General features: G+C 48.9%; 6 protein-coding genes across 6 annotated transcripts; 3 read left to right on the top strand and 3 right to left on the bottom strand.

The window, feature by feature from the left end:
* Nucleotides 1–118: 118 nt before the first annotated feature.
* HETIRDRAFT_434594 (uncharacterized protein) lies at nucleotides 119–2,898 on the bottom strand (the record flags this gene model as incomplete). The annotated part of the gene is made up of 5 exons (XM_009548954.1): nucleotides 119–1,179; nucleotides 1,405–1,453; nucleotides 1,497–2,232; nucleotides 2,377–2,719; nucleotides 2,768–2,898. 5 exons carry the CDS (start codon nucleotides 2,896–2,898, stop codon nucleotides 270–272), a joined length of 2,169 nt encoding a protein of 722 aa, XP_009547249.1. The 3' UTR covers nucleotides 119–269.
* A 791-nt stretch (nucleotides 2,899–3,689) lies between these two features.
* Nucleotides 3,690–3,953, top strand: HETIRDRAFT_319415 (uncharacterized protein; the record flags this gene model as incomplete). Its single annotated transcript, XM_009548953.1, has 1 exon — nucleotides 3,690–3,953. A coding segment is annotated over one exon (264 nt), but the record flags the coding sequence as incomplete, so codon positions are not given.
* A 66-nt stretch (nucleotides 3,954–4,019) lies between these two features.
* On the top strand, nucleotides 4,020–5,247 carry HETIRDRAFT_246300 (uncharacterized protein; the record flags this gene model as incomplete). The annotated part of the gene is made up of 5 exons (XM_009548952.1): nucleotides 4,020–4,399; nucleotides 4,454–4,661; nucleotides 4,709–4,797; nucleotides 4,850–5,062; nucleotides 5,124–5,247. Coding segments are annotated over 5 exons (1,014 nt in total), but the record flags the coding sequence as incomplete, so codon positions are not given.
* Nucleotides 5,248–5,951: 704 nt separating this feature from the next.
* Nucleotides 5,952–8,856, top strand: GS2 (gamma-glutamylcysteine synthetase). The gene is made up of 14 exons (XM_009548667.1): nucleotides 5,952–6,110; nucleotides 6,170–6,294; nucleotides 6,348–6,467; nucleotides 6,522–6,698; nucleotides 6,754–6,893; nucleotides 6,950–7,104; nucleotides 7,157–7,273; nucleotides 7,325–7,472; nucleotides 7,530–7,642; nucleotides 7,703–7,900; nucleotides 7,956–8,237; nucleotides 8,292–8,412; nucleotides 8,463–8,583; nucleotides 8,635–8,856. Exons 1-14 carry the CDS (start codon nucleotides 5,961–5,963, stop codon nucleotides 8,717–8,719), a joined length of 2,052 nt encoding a protein of 683 aa, XP_009546962.1. The 5' UTR covers nucleotides 5,952–5,960; the 3' UTR covers nucleotides 8,720–8,856.
* A 29-nt stretch (nucleotides 8,857–8,885) lies between these two features.
* Nucleotides 8,886–13,382, bottom strand: HETIRDRAFT_434592 (uncharacterized protein; the record flags this gene model as incomplete). Its single annotated transcript, XM_009548951.1, has 13 exons — nucleotides 8,886–9,677; nucleotides 9,731–9,846; nucleotides 9,904–10,117; nucleotides 10,168–10,287; nucleotides 10,343–10,511; nucleotides 10,658–10,870; nucleotides 10,926–11,167; nucleotides 11,227–11,639; nucleotides 11,688–12,049; nucleotides 12,105–12,283; nucleotides 12,333–12,620; nucleotides 12,701–13,092; nucleotides 13,157–13,382. The coding sequence occupies 13 exons, from the start codon at nucleotides 13,380–13,382 to the stop codon at nucleotides 8,973–8,975; spliced, it is 3,639 nt and encodes a 1,212-aa protein (XP_009547246.1). The 3' UTR covers nucleotides 8,886–8,972.
* A 211-nt stretch (nucleotides 13,383–13,593) lies between these two features.
* HETIRDRAFT_146276 (major facilitator superfamily) lies at nucleotides 13,594–16,107 on the bottom strand. Its single transcript, XM_009548950.1, has 16 exons — nucleotides 15,888–16,107; nucleotides 15,816–15,832; nucleotides 15,679–15,758; nucleotides 15,599–15,627; nucleotides 15,489–15,526; nucleotides 15,356–15,431; nucleotides 15,151–15,303; nucleotides 15,071–15,094; nucleotides 14,993–15,023; nucleotides 14,922–14,940; nucleotides 14,815–14,858; nucleotides 14,596–14,756; nucleotides 14,160–14,543; nucleotides 14,023–14,103; nucleotides 13,820–13,957; nucleotides 13,594–13,769 (listed from the first exon to the last, which is right to left on the bottom strand). The coding sequence occupies exons 1-16, from the start codon at nucleotides 16,055–16,057 to the stop codon at nucleotides 13,757–13,759; spliced, it is 1,458 nt and encodes a 485-aa protein (XP_009547245.1). The 5' UTR covers nucleotides 16,058–16,107; the 3' UTR covers nucleotides 13,594–13,756.
* Between the last annotated feature and the right edge of the window lie 86 nt (nucleotides 16,108–16,193).

Raw genomic sequence — 16,193 nt, 5'->3', positions numbered from 1 at the left:
CCAAATTCGTGAAGGTCGTCGCGATACCTAACCCCGAGACGTGCGCTCTAGCAAGGACATGAACATGTGATCATATAGAATGATGTCACGCGTCAGTTGCTTACTCTCAGCTAAGTTTGCATGGTTTAGAGAATTTATATACATAGACGAGAAGATGGGATAGATTAGAGCACCTGAATAAGCAAGTGGCTGGCCCGCGGCCAATAAGTATGTACGAAGCAAGATGGAAAAAAGATATAATATGCGAGGTATGCAAACTTCCAATAGTGCTATACTGTTTCCTCGCCTCGAAAGATAGTCACGCACGCGACTAGTGTATCCCATAGTTCCTTCGACGTCTCAGGCAAGTCTGGCAATGGCTCTTCGGCCCCGGAAGCAACAGACTTAACTGCATCTCCAGAGCCCATGTTCGAACCCTGCTCGACGATGCTCATGGGCACGTAATTCGTCGAGACGAACAGCTTCAAGAAGCCTGAGCTGTATTCATCATTGTCGAGGAGATTGAATGAGAGCGCCTCAGACCCTGTGAATCCTGTGCCAATTTGCAAGTGTGACCTTTTGGCAAGCGGCGCAGAGGCAATCGAGGGGTCGGGTTGATAGACTGAGCTGATAATATAACCGCTCGCGTCCATCCAAAAGAGATAAGGCCATAGGTCGATGTTGGACTGGTTCTCCAAAACGACAGAGTATATGGTGCCTTTTTCCACGGAGAGGTTGGCACGACCTTCGATCAAGAGATTGTCGCCAGCTTTTGACCATTCGTCACCATCCAGACGATATAGGCTCATAGACAATTTGTCGCATAACAGTCCGTGAGAGTTTTTCCTGTGAAGCTGAAGATGGAAGCGTGCGGCTGCGTCAATGATGTCAGTGTCAAGGGCCATGTCGTTGACAGGGATATGAACTATCCGAGGACAATTTGCGGCAATGAGTGGATCGTGGTGTTCGACAACGATGTGCTTCTCGAGTCTCTGTAGCGAAACGTCCGCATGCGACGCTTTCTTCACACGAACGATGTTGAGCCCTCCGGTCGACACCATCTGCTCCATTTTTGACGGCAACTTCCGGCGGAGATTCCACCACTGCATGAACGATGAACAAGTCTTCTTCAAATGGATGCGGAAGGGTGGTCGATTATTCCATTTGGTGATACGGGCCCATCCTGCCTCGATGCCCGATCTGAAGGACGTTTTTGAGTGGGCGAAACACCAGGTTGGATGTACCTCGAATGTATGAAGAACGGCCAGGATAGGGTTCAACGAGCCACGACGATTATGCCCATGCATGCTAAACTCGGTTCCCAGGACTACACCGTGGATTGCTCCGGCGCCAATGCGAACGTTCGTTCCGGAGCGGAAGGCAGAGACGAAGTGGGAATCAGGGATAAAGGGAGCGCCATCGAACAGGGTTCGCTCGTAGTTCTGTCCAGCACAGATTGCGTGCTGCGATTCGTCTTTGAGGGAGAGGCTAGTTATGAGCTGGCCCATATGCCATACAGTGTATGGGCGCTTTCCCCATCGCCTCGAGTAGAGCACCTGTAAATTTCCCTCCCTCTTTGTCTTCCATAGCCCGTTCACCGGCACCACATGCCAAAAGAGTAATGTGCGTGGGAGCAGTGCGCTGACAGAATCCCTGGCCATTGGTATTGACGTTAGAGCCTAGAGCACCCCGCCAGAGACCGGCATAGAGATCATCCGAGGTGACTTTGACAGTAGGAGTCCATCGCGTGCAGCGCCTGCTTCGAATGTTCATGCGGGAGGGAGTGGGAGAGAAGCAGCAGTCCAGAATGAGAGTGATGTTATCGCCCTTGACGCTGCAGAGCTCCTGCATCATGGCGTGCATAGACCAGTCAGTGATACCCGATACCCTCCCTTCCCAGCTCCTCGTGTCGTGATCATGAGGGCACAGCATCTCCACACGCGCGCAGCTGGCGTTGTACCACCCTTCGGGTGCCAGTAGCCGGCTGCCATGGCCGGCGAAGTAGACAAGTATCGCATCCCCCGGCTCGATAGCAGCATTGCTAACAAGGTGAGACATGAAGCAGTCTTCGATGGCACGTTTTGTTGCCTTGTCATCGAGAAGGATACAAATCTGGTCGCGTGGAACATGAAGGTCGTTCAACAACCATCGTTTGATGTTCTGGGCATCATCGACACAAGATGAGAGGTTCCAGATACGGCTTGACTTGTATTGGTCAACGCCAATAATAAGTGCGAATACACGAGCAGCCATCTGGCAAACTTGTAAGTTTACACACGAAAACCGGCGTATTTGTTTTGCGCACCTGGTATCACGAACAGCGAGGAGAATGTAAATTAACAGGCACTGAAGTCATCATAGGGCTTTTAAACTACATCAAAGAGCGCTTAACAACACTGGTTCTGAGAAGGAGCTAGCTGCGACTGTAGCCTTGCGTATGCGATGCGGTTTCATATCATGATGTCGCCAGCCGTGTGTACATGGCCATATCGTGATATCAACTTTCATCGAGACTGAAAAATGCCTGTTCAGTGTGACGCAGCTCTGGCTGGAGCAAGGAGGCGCCATATTTTGCCTAAACGGGGGATCATCGGAGGAGATCGCCTGTAGCTTGCTTGAAAGGCATCTAACGCTGAAAAACATGCTGCGTTGTGTGAGGCACGCGTTTGCAGTACGGTCGAGCGCGAGAAAGTGGTGCATCCAGCATGGGTGCCGGTGAAGGTTTTTGACCAGAGCCCTACTGCATGTGAGTTATGACGCGCCCAGCATCATCAGCGACCGGAGCAACAAGGCGAGGGTGACCAAAGTCGATCGCTCACCGTAACAGTCACCTTGCGGCATGCTAAAGGCACGAGCAGCAGGATGATGCATACATATTCCCTGTAAATGATAGACGGACTCCTCCAAAATAAGAGACATATGAATCCGTTCTGACCGTGTACGTGGGGTGATTCCGGTTAGCCTGCGTCAGTTTATCCGGTGCAGCTACGTCAGACTAGGTAGATTCCAAGAAAATATAAGGACGCACGTTCCGATGCTGCTAATGGTCTAAGCCACTCGAAGCCACTGTGTGGAGGTATGGAATCCTTCCACATGGATCTAGAAACTCTTGGTCGTGAGTCGTTGTCAAACCTGCTAGACCAGCCTATTAATTTCCTATTCCTGCTGCTAGATTAGTAGTCTCAATCACGATGAATGGCCACAATAATTCATGTCAATTGTAAAGCATGAAAATTTGAGAGCGTACCGAATGAATCCCTAGACCCTGCTGCCACGAGTCATGGACCGATGACGAAGGTGCACACAACGCTATTACCAATTCAGCAGGTACGACCGGAGACAGCCGGGCACGATTCACTCTTGCCACCCCTGAGTACACAGCGGGCAAAGTACCATGTGTTCAGCTCGAAAGTAGCGGAACATGGTGATTACATGGCCAACTTTCCCTTTTTGGGTAGGTTGGCCATGTAATCACCCTTTATCGGTTGATTCCATGCTGAACACATCGAACTTTGCCCGCGGTGGTATGACCGGGACCCATTCCTAAACTCTCTTCACCAACACCAGCTGATCATGGCATTCATCTGTCAAAAATGTAAACAACCTCTGCAAGTGAAGCCTATTCTCTCATGGTGCTGTCGCACACATTCATATTGACTTACGCTCAGCTCGACGCATCGCTTGTGGACCTGGCCCCGTCCGCTTATGACATGATCATAAGCTCTCTTCCATTGCCGATGAATAGCCAGCAACCTGCCTCCTCGGAGGAACAGCTGGATCAACTTCCCTCTCCTGCTTCGGCAAAGGTTGCATGGAGGTCGGCTGTTCATGTAAATGCCAAATCGCCACCCATATCCCCTCGTGCTCAGGGAAAGCTGCCTCAACGTGCCCCCTCCGAGTCCTTCGTTCTCCTACAGGATAGTGTCATACGCAACATACCGTCTCCAGTACCATCATCTACGCATTCACGGAAGTTCTCAAGTGTGCGATCGGCTGCGTCCAAAAGCGCCCAGCCTGAACCACCAATCGAGCTGGATCATCCCAATCCTTCACCGTTGTCACATCATCTGCGATCTACTCAACGATTATTGAATTTACTTTCCAGCCGGACTGATATTGATCATCCTCTCTGTTCGGAATGTACGCATATCCTTCTGACAACCCTCACTCGACAACTCGAAGAAACTAAGAAGGAACGTGATGGCTACATTGCATTCGAAAAGGAGGTCAGGAAAGAGAAGGAGCGAGAGAAGGAAGGTATGAGCAAAGAAGAAGCAGAAAGGAAGATTGCCCAGCTGAATGAGGACGAACAACTCGCGATCGAGCAGCTGCGAGAGGCTGAGCGCGAGCAGAAGCAGTTGCAAGAGGAGATGAAGGCGTTGGAATTGGAGGAAGAAGCCCTGGGAGACGAGGAAGAGGAGTTGGTATCTGTTCCTTTGCCCCTTGCGCTATGTACTTACAAAACAATGAACAGGTTTTGGCGAATACACAACGTCCAACTCCTGAAATCAACAGAACAGAGTTCTCAGTTATCTGCCTTGCGGGCAGCATATGCTGCCGACTCAGCAACGTTAGAACGATTGGAGCGAACCAATGTGTATAACGATGCCTTCTGTATAGGGCACGATGGCGTATTTGGTACTATTAATGGACTCCGCCTAGGAAGAGTTCCTGGAGTTCCTGTGGGTGATTCTACTGTGCTGCCAGATGGCTACTCATATGATTATAGGTCGAATGGGCCGAAATAAACGCTGCGTGGGGACAGACTTTGCTGCTTCTGTATACTATCGCCCGCAAACTTGATTTCACATTTGAAAAGTAGGTCGTTAAGATGTCACCCCACATGCACCCTCTCACTCGTTTTCACTAGTTATCGCTTAATTCCCATGGGCTCCTTTTCTCGCATTGAGAGGATCGGCGGTGACAAAGCAACTTACGAGTTATACGGCTCGGGAGACCTTCACCTTGGCCGTCTCCTTCATAACCGTCGCTTCGATTTCGCAATGGTGGCATTCTTGGACTGCTTAAAGCAACTCACGGATTGGACAAAGTCACAAGATCCTAGTTTGGAATTTCCTCACCAGTAAGCCGTGTTTGCTCGGCAGGCCTACTATGGAAAACAATGACAACGTGATGTACCACAGGATCGTCAAAGATAAGATTGGCGAGTCATCCGTCAAACTCCAGTTCAGTCAGGAGGAGGCTTGGACTCGCTCTTTAAGGCACGTCTTGTTGGCCCTCAAAATTCTACTCAAGTGGACGACGAACGGGAGCAATGGGTGAGACCTGAGAATAATGCGCTCAGTGCCCCAGGTCACTCGGATCTATGTAGTCACAAGTACTGACTTCGACAGGAGATGGTTGTTCTGCCGTAGGTTTATGCTATCTTTCATTGGCATCTATGGGCATCTACGCAAGTCATCACTTCTTAACCTCGAGGCGTTCCTGATGGCTGGCAGCACTGAGCTTCGGCGACTGCGGAGGCTGCAAACACTGCACAGTTCTAACAGCCATGGGTCCTAAACGTCTGACTCCAAGTCTGAATGGAAAAGGCGTGACGATCGTCATTCGCTGTACGCATATAGTTGCGAACAGTATGAGCATCTATGAGCACGAACATGCCAGATCTAAGGCCCATTTTAAACGGAGCCCAAAGTCCTCAGTTTACGTGTAAGGAGCACGCAGTTACGCCATTGAACTTCCTTTCGACAACATCATTCACGTTAGACACTGAAGAACACTTTCAGTCCATGGATTACTCACCTTGTCGCTCCTATGAACAATGCTTGACTTATGTGTGGAGACCGGAACAGTTGTGTAAACGGAGAGCCGTGGCTGAGCCCTGAATGAGCTGGCTTTGTAAGGATAATTTTTTGGTTTGTCAGATCTCGGCCGTGACTGAGGAAAAGCCTGGTAGGAACTGTACTTTATTACTCCGGATTCCTGCACCTTATCTTCCATCTTCCATCTCTCAGACGACCATGGGCCTCTTGTCTCTCGGTACTCCCCTCTCCTGGGATGACGCAAAGCCCTACATAGACCATGTTCGCCATCATGGAGTCACGCAGTTTTTGAACATCTGGGATCGGTTGAAGGACAGGCACGGAGACGAGCTGCTTTGGGGAGACGAGGTATCCCCAAATTGTATGCATCTGCGGTCATACGTCTCTAACCATCACACGCATGTAAGGTTGAATACATGGTTGTTTCTCTTGACGCCGAGTCGAAAACTGCCGTGCTTTCGTTGCGCCAGACCGAAATATTGGCCAAGCTACAGCCCGCCACAAGTGAAATTGATGCTCACACGGATAACTCGTGAGATATTCAAGTCCCGTCTTATATCTTGGAGGCTCTATTATGTTTCGCAGGATATCTGTCCCGACGTTCCATCCTGAGTATGGACGATATATGTTGGAATCCACTCCCGGGTCCCCATACACTGGATCCCTTCGCGATCTGCTTTCTGTGGAATCTAATATGCGTTACAGGTGGGAAGTTTGATGAACTATCTTTATCATCTCTATATTCAGCTTTCAAGGAAGGCGAAGTCTTGCTCGTAAACATCTGAAGCCTAACGAGATTCCGATAACATTCACATCGTTCCCTCGACTGGGTGCTCCTGGGGTATTCACAGAACCATACTACGATCCTGCCAATGCGACATCAAGTCATAGTTTGTTTCTTCCTGAAGAGATCACAAACCCGCACGCACGTTTCCCGTCCGTGACACCCGAGCATTGTTCGTGGTGCAGTGCCTGATCTGAGACCTTGTAGGACTTTGACTGCAAATATTCGGAGGAGACGCGGGTCCAAGGTCGCGATTAATCTGCCGATATTTGTTGATGCAAGTGTGCCACGACCCTTTAAAGACTCCACTATACCATGGGAGAGAAATTTATACCCGGAAGACCAAGGTTCGTTTCGACGTGCACTCTTTCTCGTTCTAACTCATAATTACACGCATCTTTAGAAGCAAAAAACGGTGCAGCACTTGATGATCATATCTATTTGGACGCTATGGGCTTTGGCATGGGATGCTGCTGCCTTCAGCTGACTTTCCAGTCGTGCAATGTTGAAGAAGCGAGGCGCATGTACGATGCTCTGGTACCCGTCGGCCCGATTATGGTATATATCATCTTTAGTTTTCTTTTTCACCGATTTGACCTCGTCGTCCTAGTTGGCGTTAACTGCCGCAAGTCCTCTCTGGCGTGGATTCATCGCGGATGTCGATTGCCGATGGAATGTTATCGCAGGTAGTGTAGATGACCGCACGCAAGAGGAACGCGGCTTGAAGGTATATACTTATCTAATCATTGATGCTAACGCTAAACTCCTCAATTTGTAGCCATTGAAGGATGACAAGTTCAAAATTCCGAAATCTCGATACGACAGCGTAGATTTGTATATCTCTCAGGATTGGATGAATAGGCCAGAGTACAACGATACCGTTTTGCCCATCGATGAATCTATCTATTCCCGTCTACGCAGACATGGTGAGTTCAAACTCATCTCTTTATGTTACCTGTCCGTCTGACGATGCTTCGAACAAGGCATCGATGATCTTCTATCGAAACACATATCACATCTGTTTATTCGTGACCCCATCGTCATTTTTTCGGAGCTCATTGAACAAGATGACACAACGAGTACCGATCATTTTGAGGTACGCCTGCATCCCGTCGATGCATTTTGGATCGCTCATATCGTCAACACCGTCTTACAGAACATTCAATCCACAAATTGGCAAACTCTACGCTTCAAGCCTCCTCCACCGAACTCATCCATTGGGTGGCGCGTAGAGTTCCGCAGCATGGAGGTGCAAATGACAGATTTCGAGAACGCTGCATATGCAGTTTTCATCGTCCTCCTATCTCGAGCAATAATGAGCATGAATCTCAATTTCTACATGCCCATCTCCAAGGTACAGATAGCTTCATCGCATTGCTGGTTAAATTTATTAACTTTCAGAACACCAGGTTGACGATAACATGCAACGCGCGCAACTCAGGGATGCATCACGCTCTTCAAAGTTCTACTTTCGGAAAAATGTCTTCCCACCCATATCATCCCGAACTTCCAGTGTTCAGTCGTCTGGTGCCGCGTCACCTGTCGAAGGCGCCAACGGTATTCCCCGTGTCAAAGAACGTCGCTTGAGGAATTGCTACCCGCCCATTCCTCCCCCAGAAGAAGGATTGCCCAACGTGGCTGTTGACGAAGAATATGAGGAAATGACTATGAATGAGATTCTCAACGGAAAGGTCAGTCATACCGGCACACTACACTTAACTCCGCCTTATCTTCGTGTATTTTAGGAGACCAGGTTTCCAGGCTTATTGGGACTGGTGGAACTCTACTTGGGTACACTAGATATGAATGAAGATGAGCGGTGTAAAATCGGCTCGTACTTGAATCTTATCAAGTGCAGAGCAAACGGTTAGTTGACACGACGCACACGCTCGCATCTATAACTCAATACCTCATAGGCACTCTGAAAACGCCAGCAACCTGGATTCGCGAATTTGTTCGCTCTCATCCTGCTTATAAATTCGACTCGGTCGTGAACCAGGAGATCAATTATGATCTCATGGTGGCAGTGGACGAAATGTAGGTTCATCTCGCTTCACATACATGGAAAATTTTATCTTTGCATTTCAGTGAACGTGGCGTCCGACGAGCTCCTGATTTACTTCCAGAAGACTATACCGGTGGTGCGCAAGATCAAGGCTGTTTAGAAAAGTAAGACTCGCCGTGTAAGGGACGAGGGTGACTAGGTTGTTCTTATGTATCGCTAAGTAAATAGATATTGTATCTTGTCTGTTTGGACGCACATCTGCAAATCCGATGCTCTTGTAATTTGATCACAGTTGTCTCCGACCCAAAAAAATTATATGCGACATGCACTGCAAGAAAGCTCTGAGGTCTCAAACAAATTTACACTCAGTCCGTAACATACACACTCTGAACACACATACTGTAGCAACAAAGATACCCCTTCAGAACCCACTGGCGGTGACCCGCAGCTGTTCCAACTTCTTCAATACCTCGCTCACGGTTCGGTCCAGCTCTCCAGCAATCGCGCTCTGCTTTGAGGCCGGCAGACGCGCGAACGTCTCACAGAGATCACCATCCACGACCGCCTTCACTGGAACGTAGTACCCTCTCCAAGCAAGATGATCTCTACCTACCAGGCTATTCTGTTCTGTCCGGATGTGCTGCTCCAGCGTCGAGATGAAGTCGACATCTTCCTTCGACACCAAAGGTACCAAAATGCCGATAGTGCCGTGTATGCCGGTATACAGCAGCACCTCACGGCCACCCGCGACCAACGATACTTTATGTATCGATGTAACCAAATCCCCAACGTGAAAATGGGCTAACATGGATGTCTTGTGAGGTGCACCCATGAGGAGACCCTTTTCGTGAAGGATACCGGCCCCGGTTGGATCATCATCTACTTGGTCGGACACCTTGATATCCAGCCGGTTGACGAAAATGTTGCCAAATCGATCACCTGCAGCGATAGTGGTGTAGTCAACCATTGTTGAACAGGTGACCCATCGTGCTTGCGTGTCGTCAGCAAAGACAAGCAGCCGGTTTTCTGGCGACTTGTACACGGCGAATGTGATGGATTCTTGCATGTCGCCAACGATGATGCGCGATCCTTGAGTGTTCAGGCTGATGATGGCTGACGAGAAGCTCTGTTCGTACACTTCAACACACGTTTACGCAAGGTCAAACTTTTAAGACGTACTTTGTTCTCAACTTTACGAAGCAGTTTCTTCTTTCCTATATCGTAAATCCTGAGGGACTTGCCTATGCCAGCCACCAGTCTTCCCTGAAAGGCTAGTAAGGCAAGGGGGACATCATCTGTCTCCGTCTACATCGCGATTGTCAGTTTAAAGTAGTGGTAAGTTTATTCATGACTTCTCGCCTTATGAAGAAGCTCGAGTCCCGCCCCATCGGCAATAAACTTGTATGTTCGCAGGAATCCACTTGTACATGAACGAGGAGCCAAGAAGGTGTCTTGGGCGGTACCGACAACGAGATGAAGTTCGTTTTGCCGTGCTGCGAATGGGACCACCGCCAAAGAAAACGCCGCTTCGTTATTGTCGAGAGTAATGACTGCAACAGTTTTGCTCTTTCGGGAATATCAATATACAAAGCGGTTGATGGTAGAACATTACAAACCTCGACAGGGTCGATGATACGTATGCAAGAAGCCCATGTACCAGCGGGTGCCTTTGCACGTCCAAACACTGCTGGAGATAGCTCGAGGACTTCCTCGTCGACCATCTCACCTCGTGATCGCTAGAGCAAACTTGTCAGCAACAACGTATTCCAAAAAAAAAAAAAAAAAAAGGACCATCTCTATTGTTTTCTTCGCAATCGCCTCTTCACTCATGACGCGATGGTCTGCTTCTATGAGGTAGAAATACCCGTTATGGGGGTGGGAAATAAATTTGCGCGGGGTGTATGACAATGGTAAGGCGTCTTGCTTCAACTTTGTTCCTAGCTTAGGAATTTGAAAGATACTGGAACCAAAAAAAATGAGCGGCCGTAAATCTCATACTTTGGGCGACAACTTTATGATGGTGAAGTCCAAAGGACTTCATGATGCCCTGGTGTCATCGTTGGAGAGAAAGATGCCACCGAAGCGACAAACAGCTGGGATGCTTACCGAAGGACGCTACCCGTGATGCCGATCAGACCCTCGGGGCAAAGTTCGGCAGAGAAGCTCCACGCATAATCCAAATTCTCGAAGATAAGCGGAGTGAAGTGCATCAGATTTTGATGGGTGTAATTAAGCCATGTTCGTGAAGAGAGGGCCAGGATTGCTGGTTGATGCTGTATCTGTACGCGAATGAGGCGGACGGGTCGAGTACCAAGAAATCTTGTATGCCAAAACAGTGAGCCACTATCATCGCCACGATAATTCAACAAAATACCTTGTACGTGTATCTGTAAGTTGCCCATTAACAGGATCCAACACAGTCCGTAGCAAGACGCCGTTTTGAAGACCGATATTGACGAACATTGTCGGCTGACTTTTGTTGATACCAGCATCAAGCATGTCGGCGATGCAGATTGCAGATGGCGGCGCGGTGAGCGCTTGTAAGCTGATCGTCTCCAGAGTGCTTTCTGGATCGAGGGAGATGATGCGAACGGTCTGATCTTCACAGCCTACTGCCTGAGAAGGAGGGGAATTCGTGAGGTATCTAGTAAACGAGATGTGACATATCATCATACCAGGTATGGTGTTCTCTGTCTGCCCAGTGGAACCTCCCCGATACTTAGTGCAAGGACAGTACTTCCCATAGCCTTCCGATCCTGATACTCGTTCAATTGCCCATCCAGATCCAACTCGAAGTATACGAGCTCCGCCGAACTCAGCGCGACAACGACTTGACGTTTGTTCGTCGTTGCCGCAACGATGATCTTATCTTGCGGGACTCTCCATTCGTTAACGCGCCGGTCAGCAAGAACGTGTCGAATACCATGTGGATGCACTTGAAGCAATGCGTCCGCACCGATCTGCTGTACAGCAAGGGTGGGGGCAGATGAGAGGAAACCTGTGTCTTGCACTTCCTCGATAGTCTCACCGATAGACAATACGAGCGTACCATTGACGAAGGACAGGATGATATAGGAGTCGAAGGCATCTGAGGAATTCCATGAACACTGAAAAATAGGAAGTAATGTTCACTCACCATCTTCCTTCACTTTGGTCGTCCATACAGCATTGGGGATACCAGGCAAGTCAGAGCTGACGGTCTCCTCCACTTCTAGACCATGACGTAGAGTGCGGAAGGTGCTACGAGCGCCGCGGCCGCATGCAGTGAAAATTTGGGGGGTGTCGGAGTTGGGCAGTAAGTTCATAACTTTGGAGTCCAAAATTGGGTTCAATGACTCCATCTCGTCAGCGAGCGCAAGATTGTCCAAAGGTCGAGGTCGGAAATACGCGCGAGGGAGAGCCTGGGCCAAATCCGCCATGCCAAATGAAGGGTAGTCAGTCGAGCTAAACTCGGGCTCATTGTCATCGTCTCCAAGCTTTTGAAATTGATATAGCTGGCTGAAAGTGATAATGCTGAGCCACGGATAGATACAGGCGAAAATGATGGACTCACTGATTACCAAACTCAGACGCCACGAAAAGGAATCCAGATTTTAAGATACACAGACTGGATGCAATAGGTACTGTATCGAAATACTTGATTTTAAGTGCCTTCACCTCTTCATCCTCATGTTCAATAGTGACCTTATACAGATCGCCTTCTTCACTTTGCAGAAGGAAGAAAAATGCGCCCTAGGGTCCGCGGTAAGCGCATGCTGCGGCTCGTAGCTATTGAACGCACCTTCATCTTATGCATGACCGCGGATGTGATGATCAGACCTCGCTCTGTATCTTCTAGTGGGTGCTTTCTCCGCGGTATAGGAACACGATGTTGTGGTACATCAACGTGCCGGTAAATGATGTGATCCTCGCAGCATATGAGCACGCCTGAAGGACCGTCATAACGATCGGAGGAAGCGAGTTGACCACCAGGAACTTGTACAAGCAGGTTCGCCCTAGGATCCGTAGGCTCGCTCCATTTTCGGACAACGTGGTTGAGTCCCAAATCGAGCTCGTAGTAAGTGAGAACCTGGTCATATTGCAGGGCGACATCACGAAGAGGCGATGTGAACGGTGAGCCTTCAGGGCAACAACCAGGCGAACCCTCACCTTATCAGCGTTATTGAATGCTTCCCCGGTTGGGTCTTGGTCAGATTCAGTGTAATCCACCTCGAGCGCAGCAAACATTGGGTTCTCAAACCCAACGTCCAGCCCAACTATATGATGGATGATAGCCGCGTTTTTGTGGGCTTCCAGTGGCGAAGAGATGGTCAGGTTGGCTGCGACATCCCTGTTCAGAATATAGACCAGTTTCGCCTTTTCCATTGCCGCGACCATGACGCTTCTGCCTTTGGGATCTGTCGCCAAGTACTGCCCAGGGACGATCCTCCTCGCGCCTGACTTTCCATACGTCTCCTGGTGCACCTTAACGAAACTGCTCGTCTTCGGATCGTAGTCTAAAATCACAATCCTGCCCGAGTCGGATCCTACTATTGCGTAGTCTGAATAAAAGACCAAATGTGAACCCACGAGGGAAAGTGAGTATGGATACGTACACGGGCTCACCCTTAGTTCCGCCAGTCAGCCTGAACGCAGCGAGCGATCGAATAGAACCAAAAACATCGCTGGCAATAACAGTCCCCACTTTTCCTGTCTGCACGTCGGGACGCAGCAACTCTAAGCGTGTGCCATTGGAGACGATGATTTCCTGCTGCCTTGCCCCAGAAAAGTTCCCTACAATGGCCTGAGAGGCTGCCGTAGCCGGCTCAAGCGTGAGATTGTAGAGATGCATGATTTACAGCTAAGAGCTGAAGTTTTTAGGATGCTGTACAGGATGAATGAACCTGCTGCTACTGGGTCAACGAGGGAGCTGCACGACGTGCACGCGTGAATGAACGGCGTTGACGTGCAAGACTCGAAAATGACAGACGCGGGGACCCCGGAACTAATTCTTGGCACCGTCATTGTAAGCTGTTTGCGTTCAGACTTTGGCCTTCCCTTGTCGTTAATTGCCTCTATTTTATGTTCCGAGATACAGTATATAACGCCAGGAGGTAATTATCAGAACGTCGATGACTCAAACTAAAAATTACAAAAAACTAGGTGTATGACTACTTAGAAGGTACTAGATGGGCACATACATTCCGAGCATATCTCACCGTATTCCTAGATAGTATAGCTTCTCAAGTGTCAGAGAGGTGAATATCCCAGTCAGAAGGGTGCACGTACCGGAACAAGGGGCTTTGGTCGCCCATTTCCCGAAACTCGTCTTTCCTGTCAACATCGATGCGCTCCCGCACGCACAGCTCTTCCTTTTCTCGATTGATTACGCTGTATCTCCACATGAGAACACAGCTCGACACGACGCTGCCCAACAGTGACAATGGGATTTAGTAAGGTCGGGAGAAGGTCAGACATGCCCAAGAACATACGTTAAACCCAGCCACCCAATCATGACACCGTGACCATGGTGGAAGCGAGGAGGATCATAATAGATGAAAGATGAACAGATGCTGATGACACACTTCAGCATGTTTCACTATCATTGTCAGCGTGTGTGAACACCCACCCTCCGAGATTACCGATTCCAATGACCATAGCAATCACGACACCTCTCTTAAGATCTCCGCCAGCATTACCGCCCGCCCATGCCAGATTGACAGCGATGGTGGGATAGACTCCCATACACGCGATCACAGTACCCGCATAGCCTGGGCCTGGACGGCTCGTGTTGTACAGCACAAGATAGCCGCACATTGAGACCAAGGCACCGCCAATAATGAATGGCCCTCGTATATTCCACTTGTCAGAGTAGATGCCGACAACGATAGTGAGAAGGCATCCACAGACGAATGGCGGGATAGACAGGAGCTGTGCACGCGCGGAGGCGAACCCAAGCCCACTGATGATTGAGGGAGTGAATAGGGCGACTGCATACACTGGTATAAGAACGCTAGACTTCGATTGTCAGACCAACCACGAAGAGGCGAGAAATAGGTACACACCCCATGTATATGCAAATCTGCAAGTAGGTCTTGTAATCTTTGACTGCTTGCCAGAAGAATTTGATATCAAAATGGGTCGCCAGGCCGTTTGAATCATTCTTGAGCAAGTGGATGAGGCGATCGCGTTCCGAGGTAGTCAAAAATGTAGCCGTCTCAGGGTACTACGGAGTGACATTGAATCAAAGGAGAAGGTGACGCTGAGTGACACGATCGGCGTACATCGTGCATGAAAAAGAATGAGCAGATGGCAACTATGACAGTCACTATGTCAAAGTGTCAGTGGTAAAGCCAAGAATGAGATTCAATATTCAAGGATGGATAATTACGGATGCCTTCCAAGCAGAACTGCGATGAGAGGGTCAGCGAAGGCTAAACAGTGCTTCCTACAGTGACTTACTATCCATTGCCAGCCATGAAGTCCACCGATACTATCAGGATGTCAGCCTGGACCCGTGTCTCAGATAAAGTGTGTTACCCATCCATCTTCTCAATACCGAAGCTACGAACATTGATGAAAATCTGATGTGAAATAATATACTCATCAAAGATACTCACGCGAGAATACCACCAAAAGCGCCAGCTACTGTGGCAGCAGAGAAGAAGATTGCTACTCTCTTCGCTTGCTTTTGACGTGGATACCAAAGAGAAATGTAATACGTTATTCCAGGGAAGAGACCTGCCTCAGCAAGGCCAAGGAACAGACGAGCGCTGTTCAGTTGATCAGGTCAATCCGAATGTTTGATATGCATAAAGCACTTACACTAGAAGCCCCCCATAGCTATTGACCAGACACATTAAAGTCATAACAATGCCCCAAGCAACCATAATTGAAGGAACTGATGCGTCGTCAGCTGTCAATGGTGGTAACATACAACGGGAATCTCGGTACATACTCCATCGTGAGGGTCGTACAAGTTTCAAGAGCATGTTCCTATGATAATGGAAAGTTGTGAGCGAGTACTTAAACAATTATCATATAACAAGGATCACGATTATCACATACGAAGGAACTTCCGCCAAGCAGTACGGGATCTGGGAACTGCGTTCAGCCACGATATCTTAATATTAAGGAAAATGACTTGCAAAAAACAGAGCGGCAGCCATGTTGTATCGTAGACCGACTAAGTGTAAATCCTTAGCCATCCCAGCAATCTTCGCATTACCTAGAGGAGTACCATTAGCGTTTCTTCAAAAACAGGTTGATTATATGAGGGGCATACCAATATTAGCTCGATCCCTGCCAGCAGCTTCGTGATTATTGCATGTGGGCGACGGTCGATATAAAGACTCACAAGAATGAGAGAAGATACAAGAGCGACACGAAGGGTAGGAGATATAAATCCATCTTCCTGAAAATCCGCCTCTCTTCTTTCTTCTCGTAATCCGTCAGAGGACCTTCCTTCAGCTCGGAAGAAACATTGTCCTGGACGTCGATCTCTTCTTTCTCGAGCGAGGCTGCCATAGCTGGGAAGATGCAGGTCGCTCGTAGTGAGAACCAGGAGGAAGTGGGCTGGATCAAGCGAGACAAGGGCGCTCGTAGTGGTCACGACATATATATAAGGAGGTCTTGACTGTCCAATGGTTTGACGACCTGGCCG

Source organism: Heterobasidion irregulare (assembly GCF_000320585.1).
Source record: "Heterobasidion irregulare TC 32-1 unplaced genomic scaffold scaffold_06, whole genome shotgun sequence".
In the NCBI taxonomy this organism is placed as follows: domain Eukaryota; kingdom Fungi; phylum Basidiomycota; class Agaricomycetes; order Russulales; family Bondarzewiaceae; genus Heterobasidion; species Heterobasidion irregulare.
Note: the sequence above shows the minus strand (reverse complement) of the source record. Positions and strands in the feature narration are given on the sequence as shown.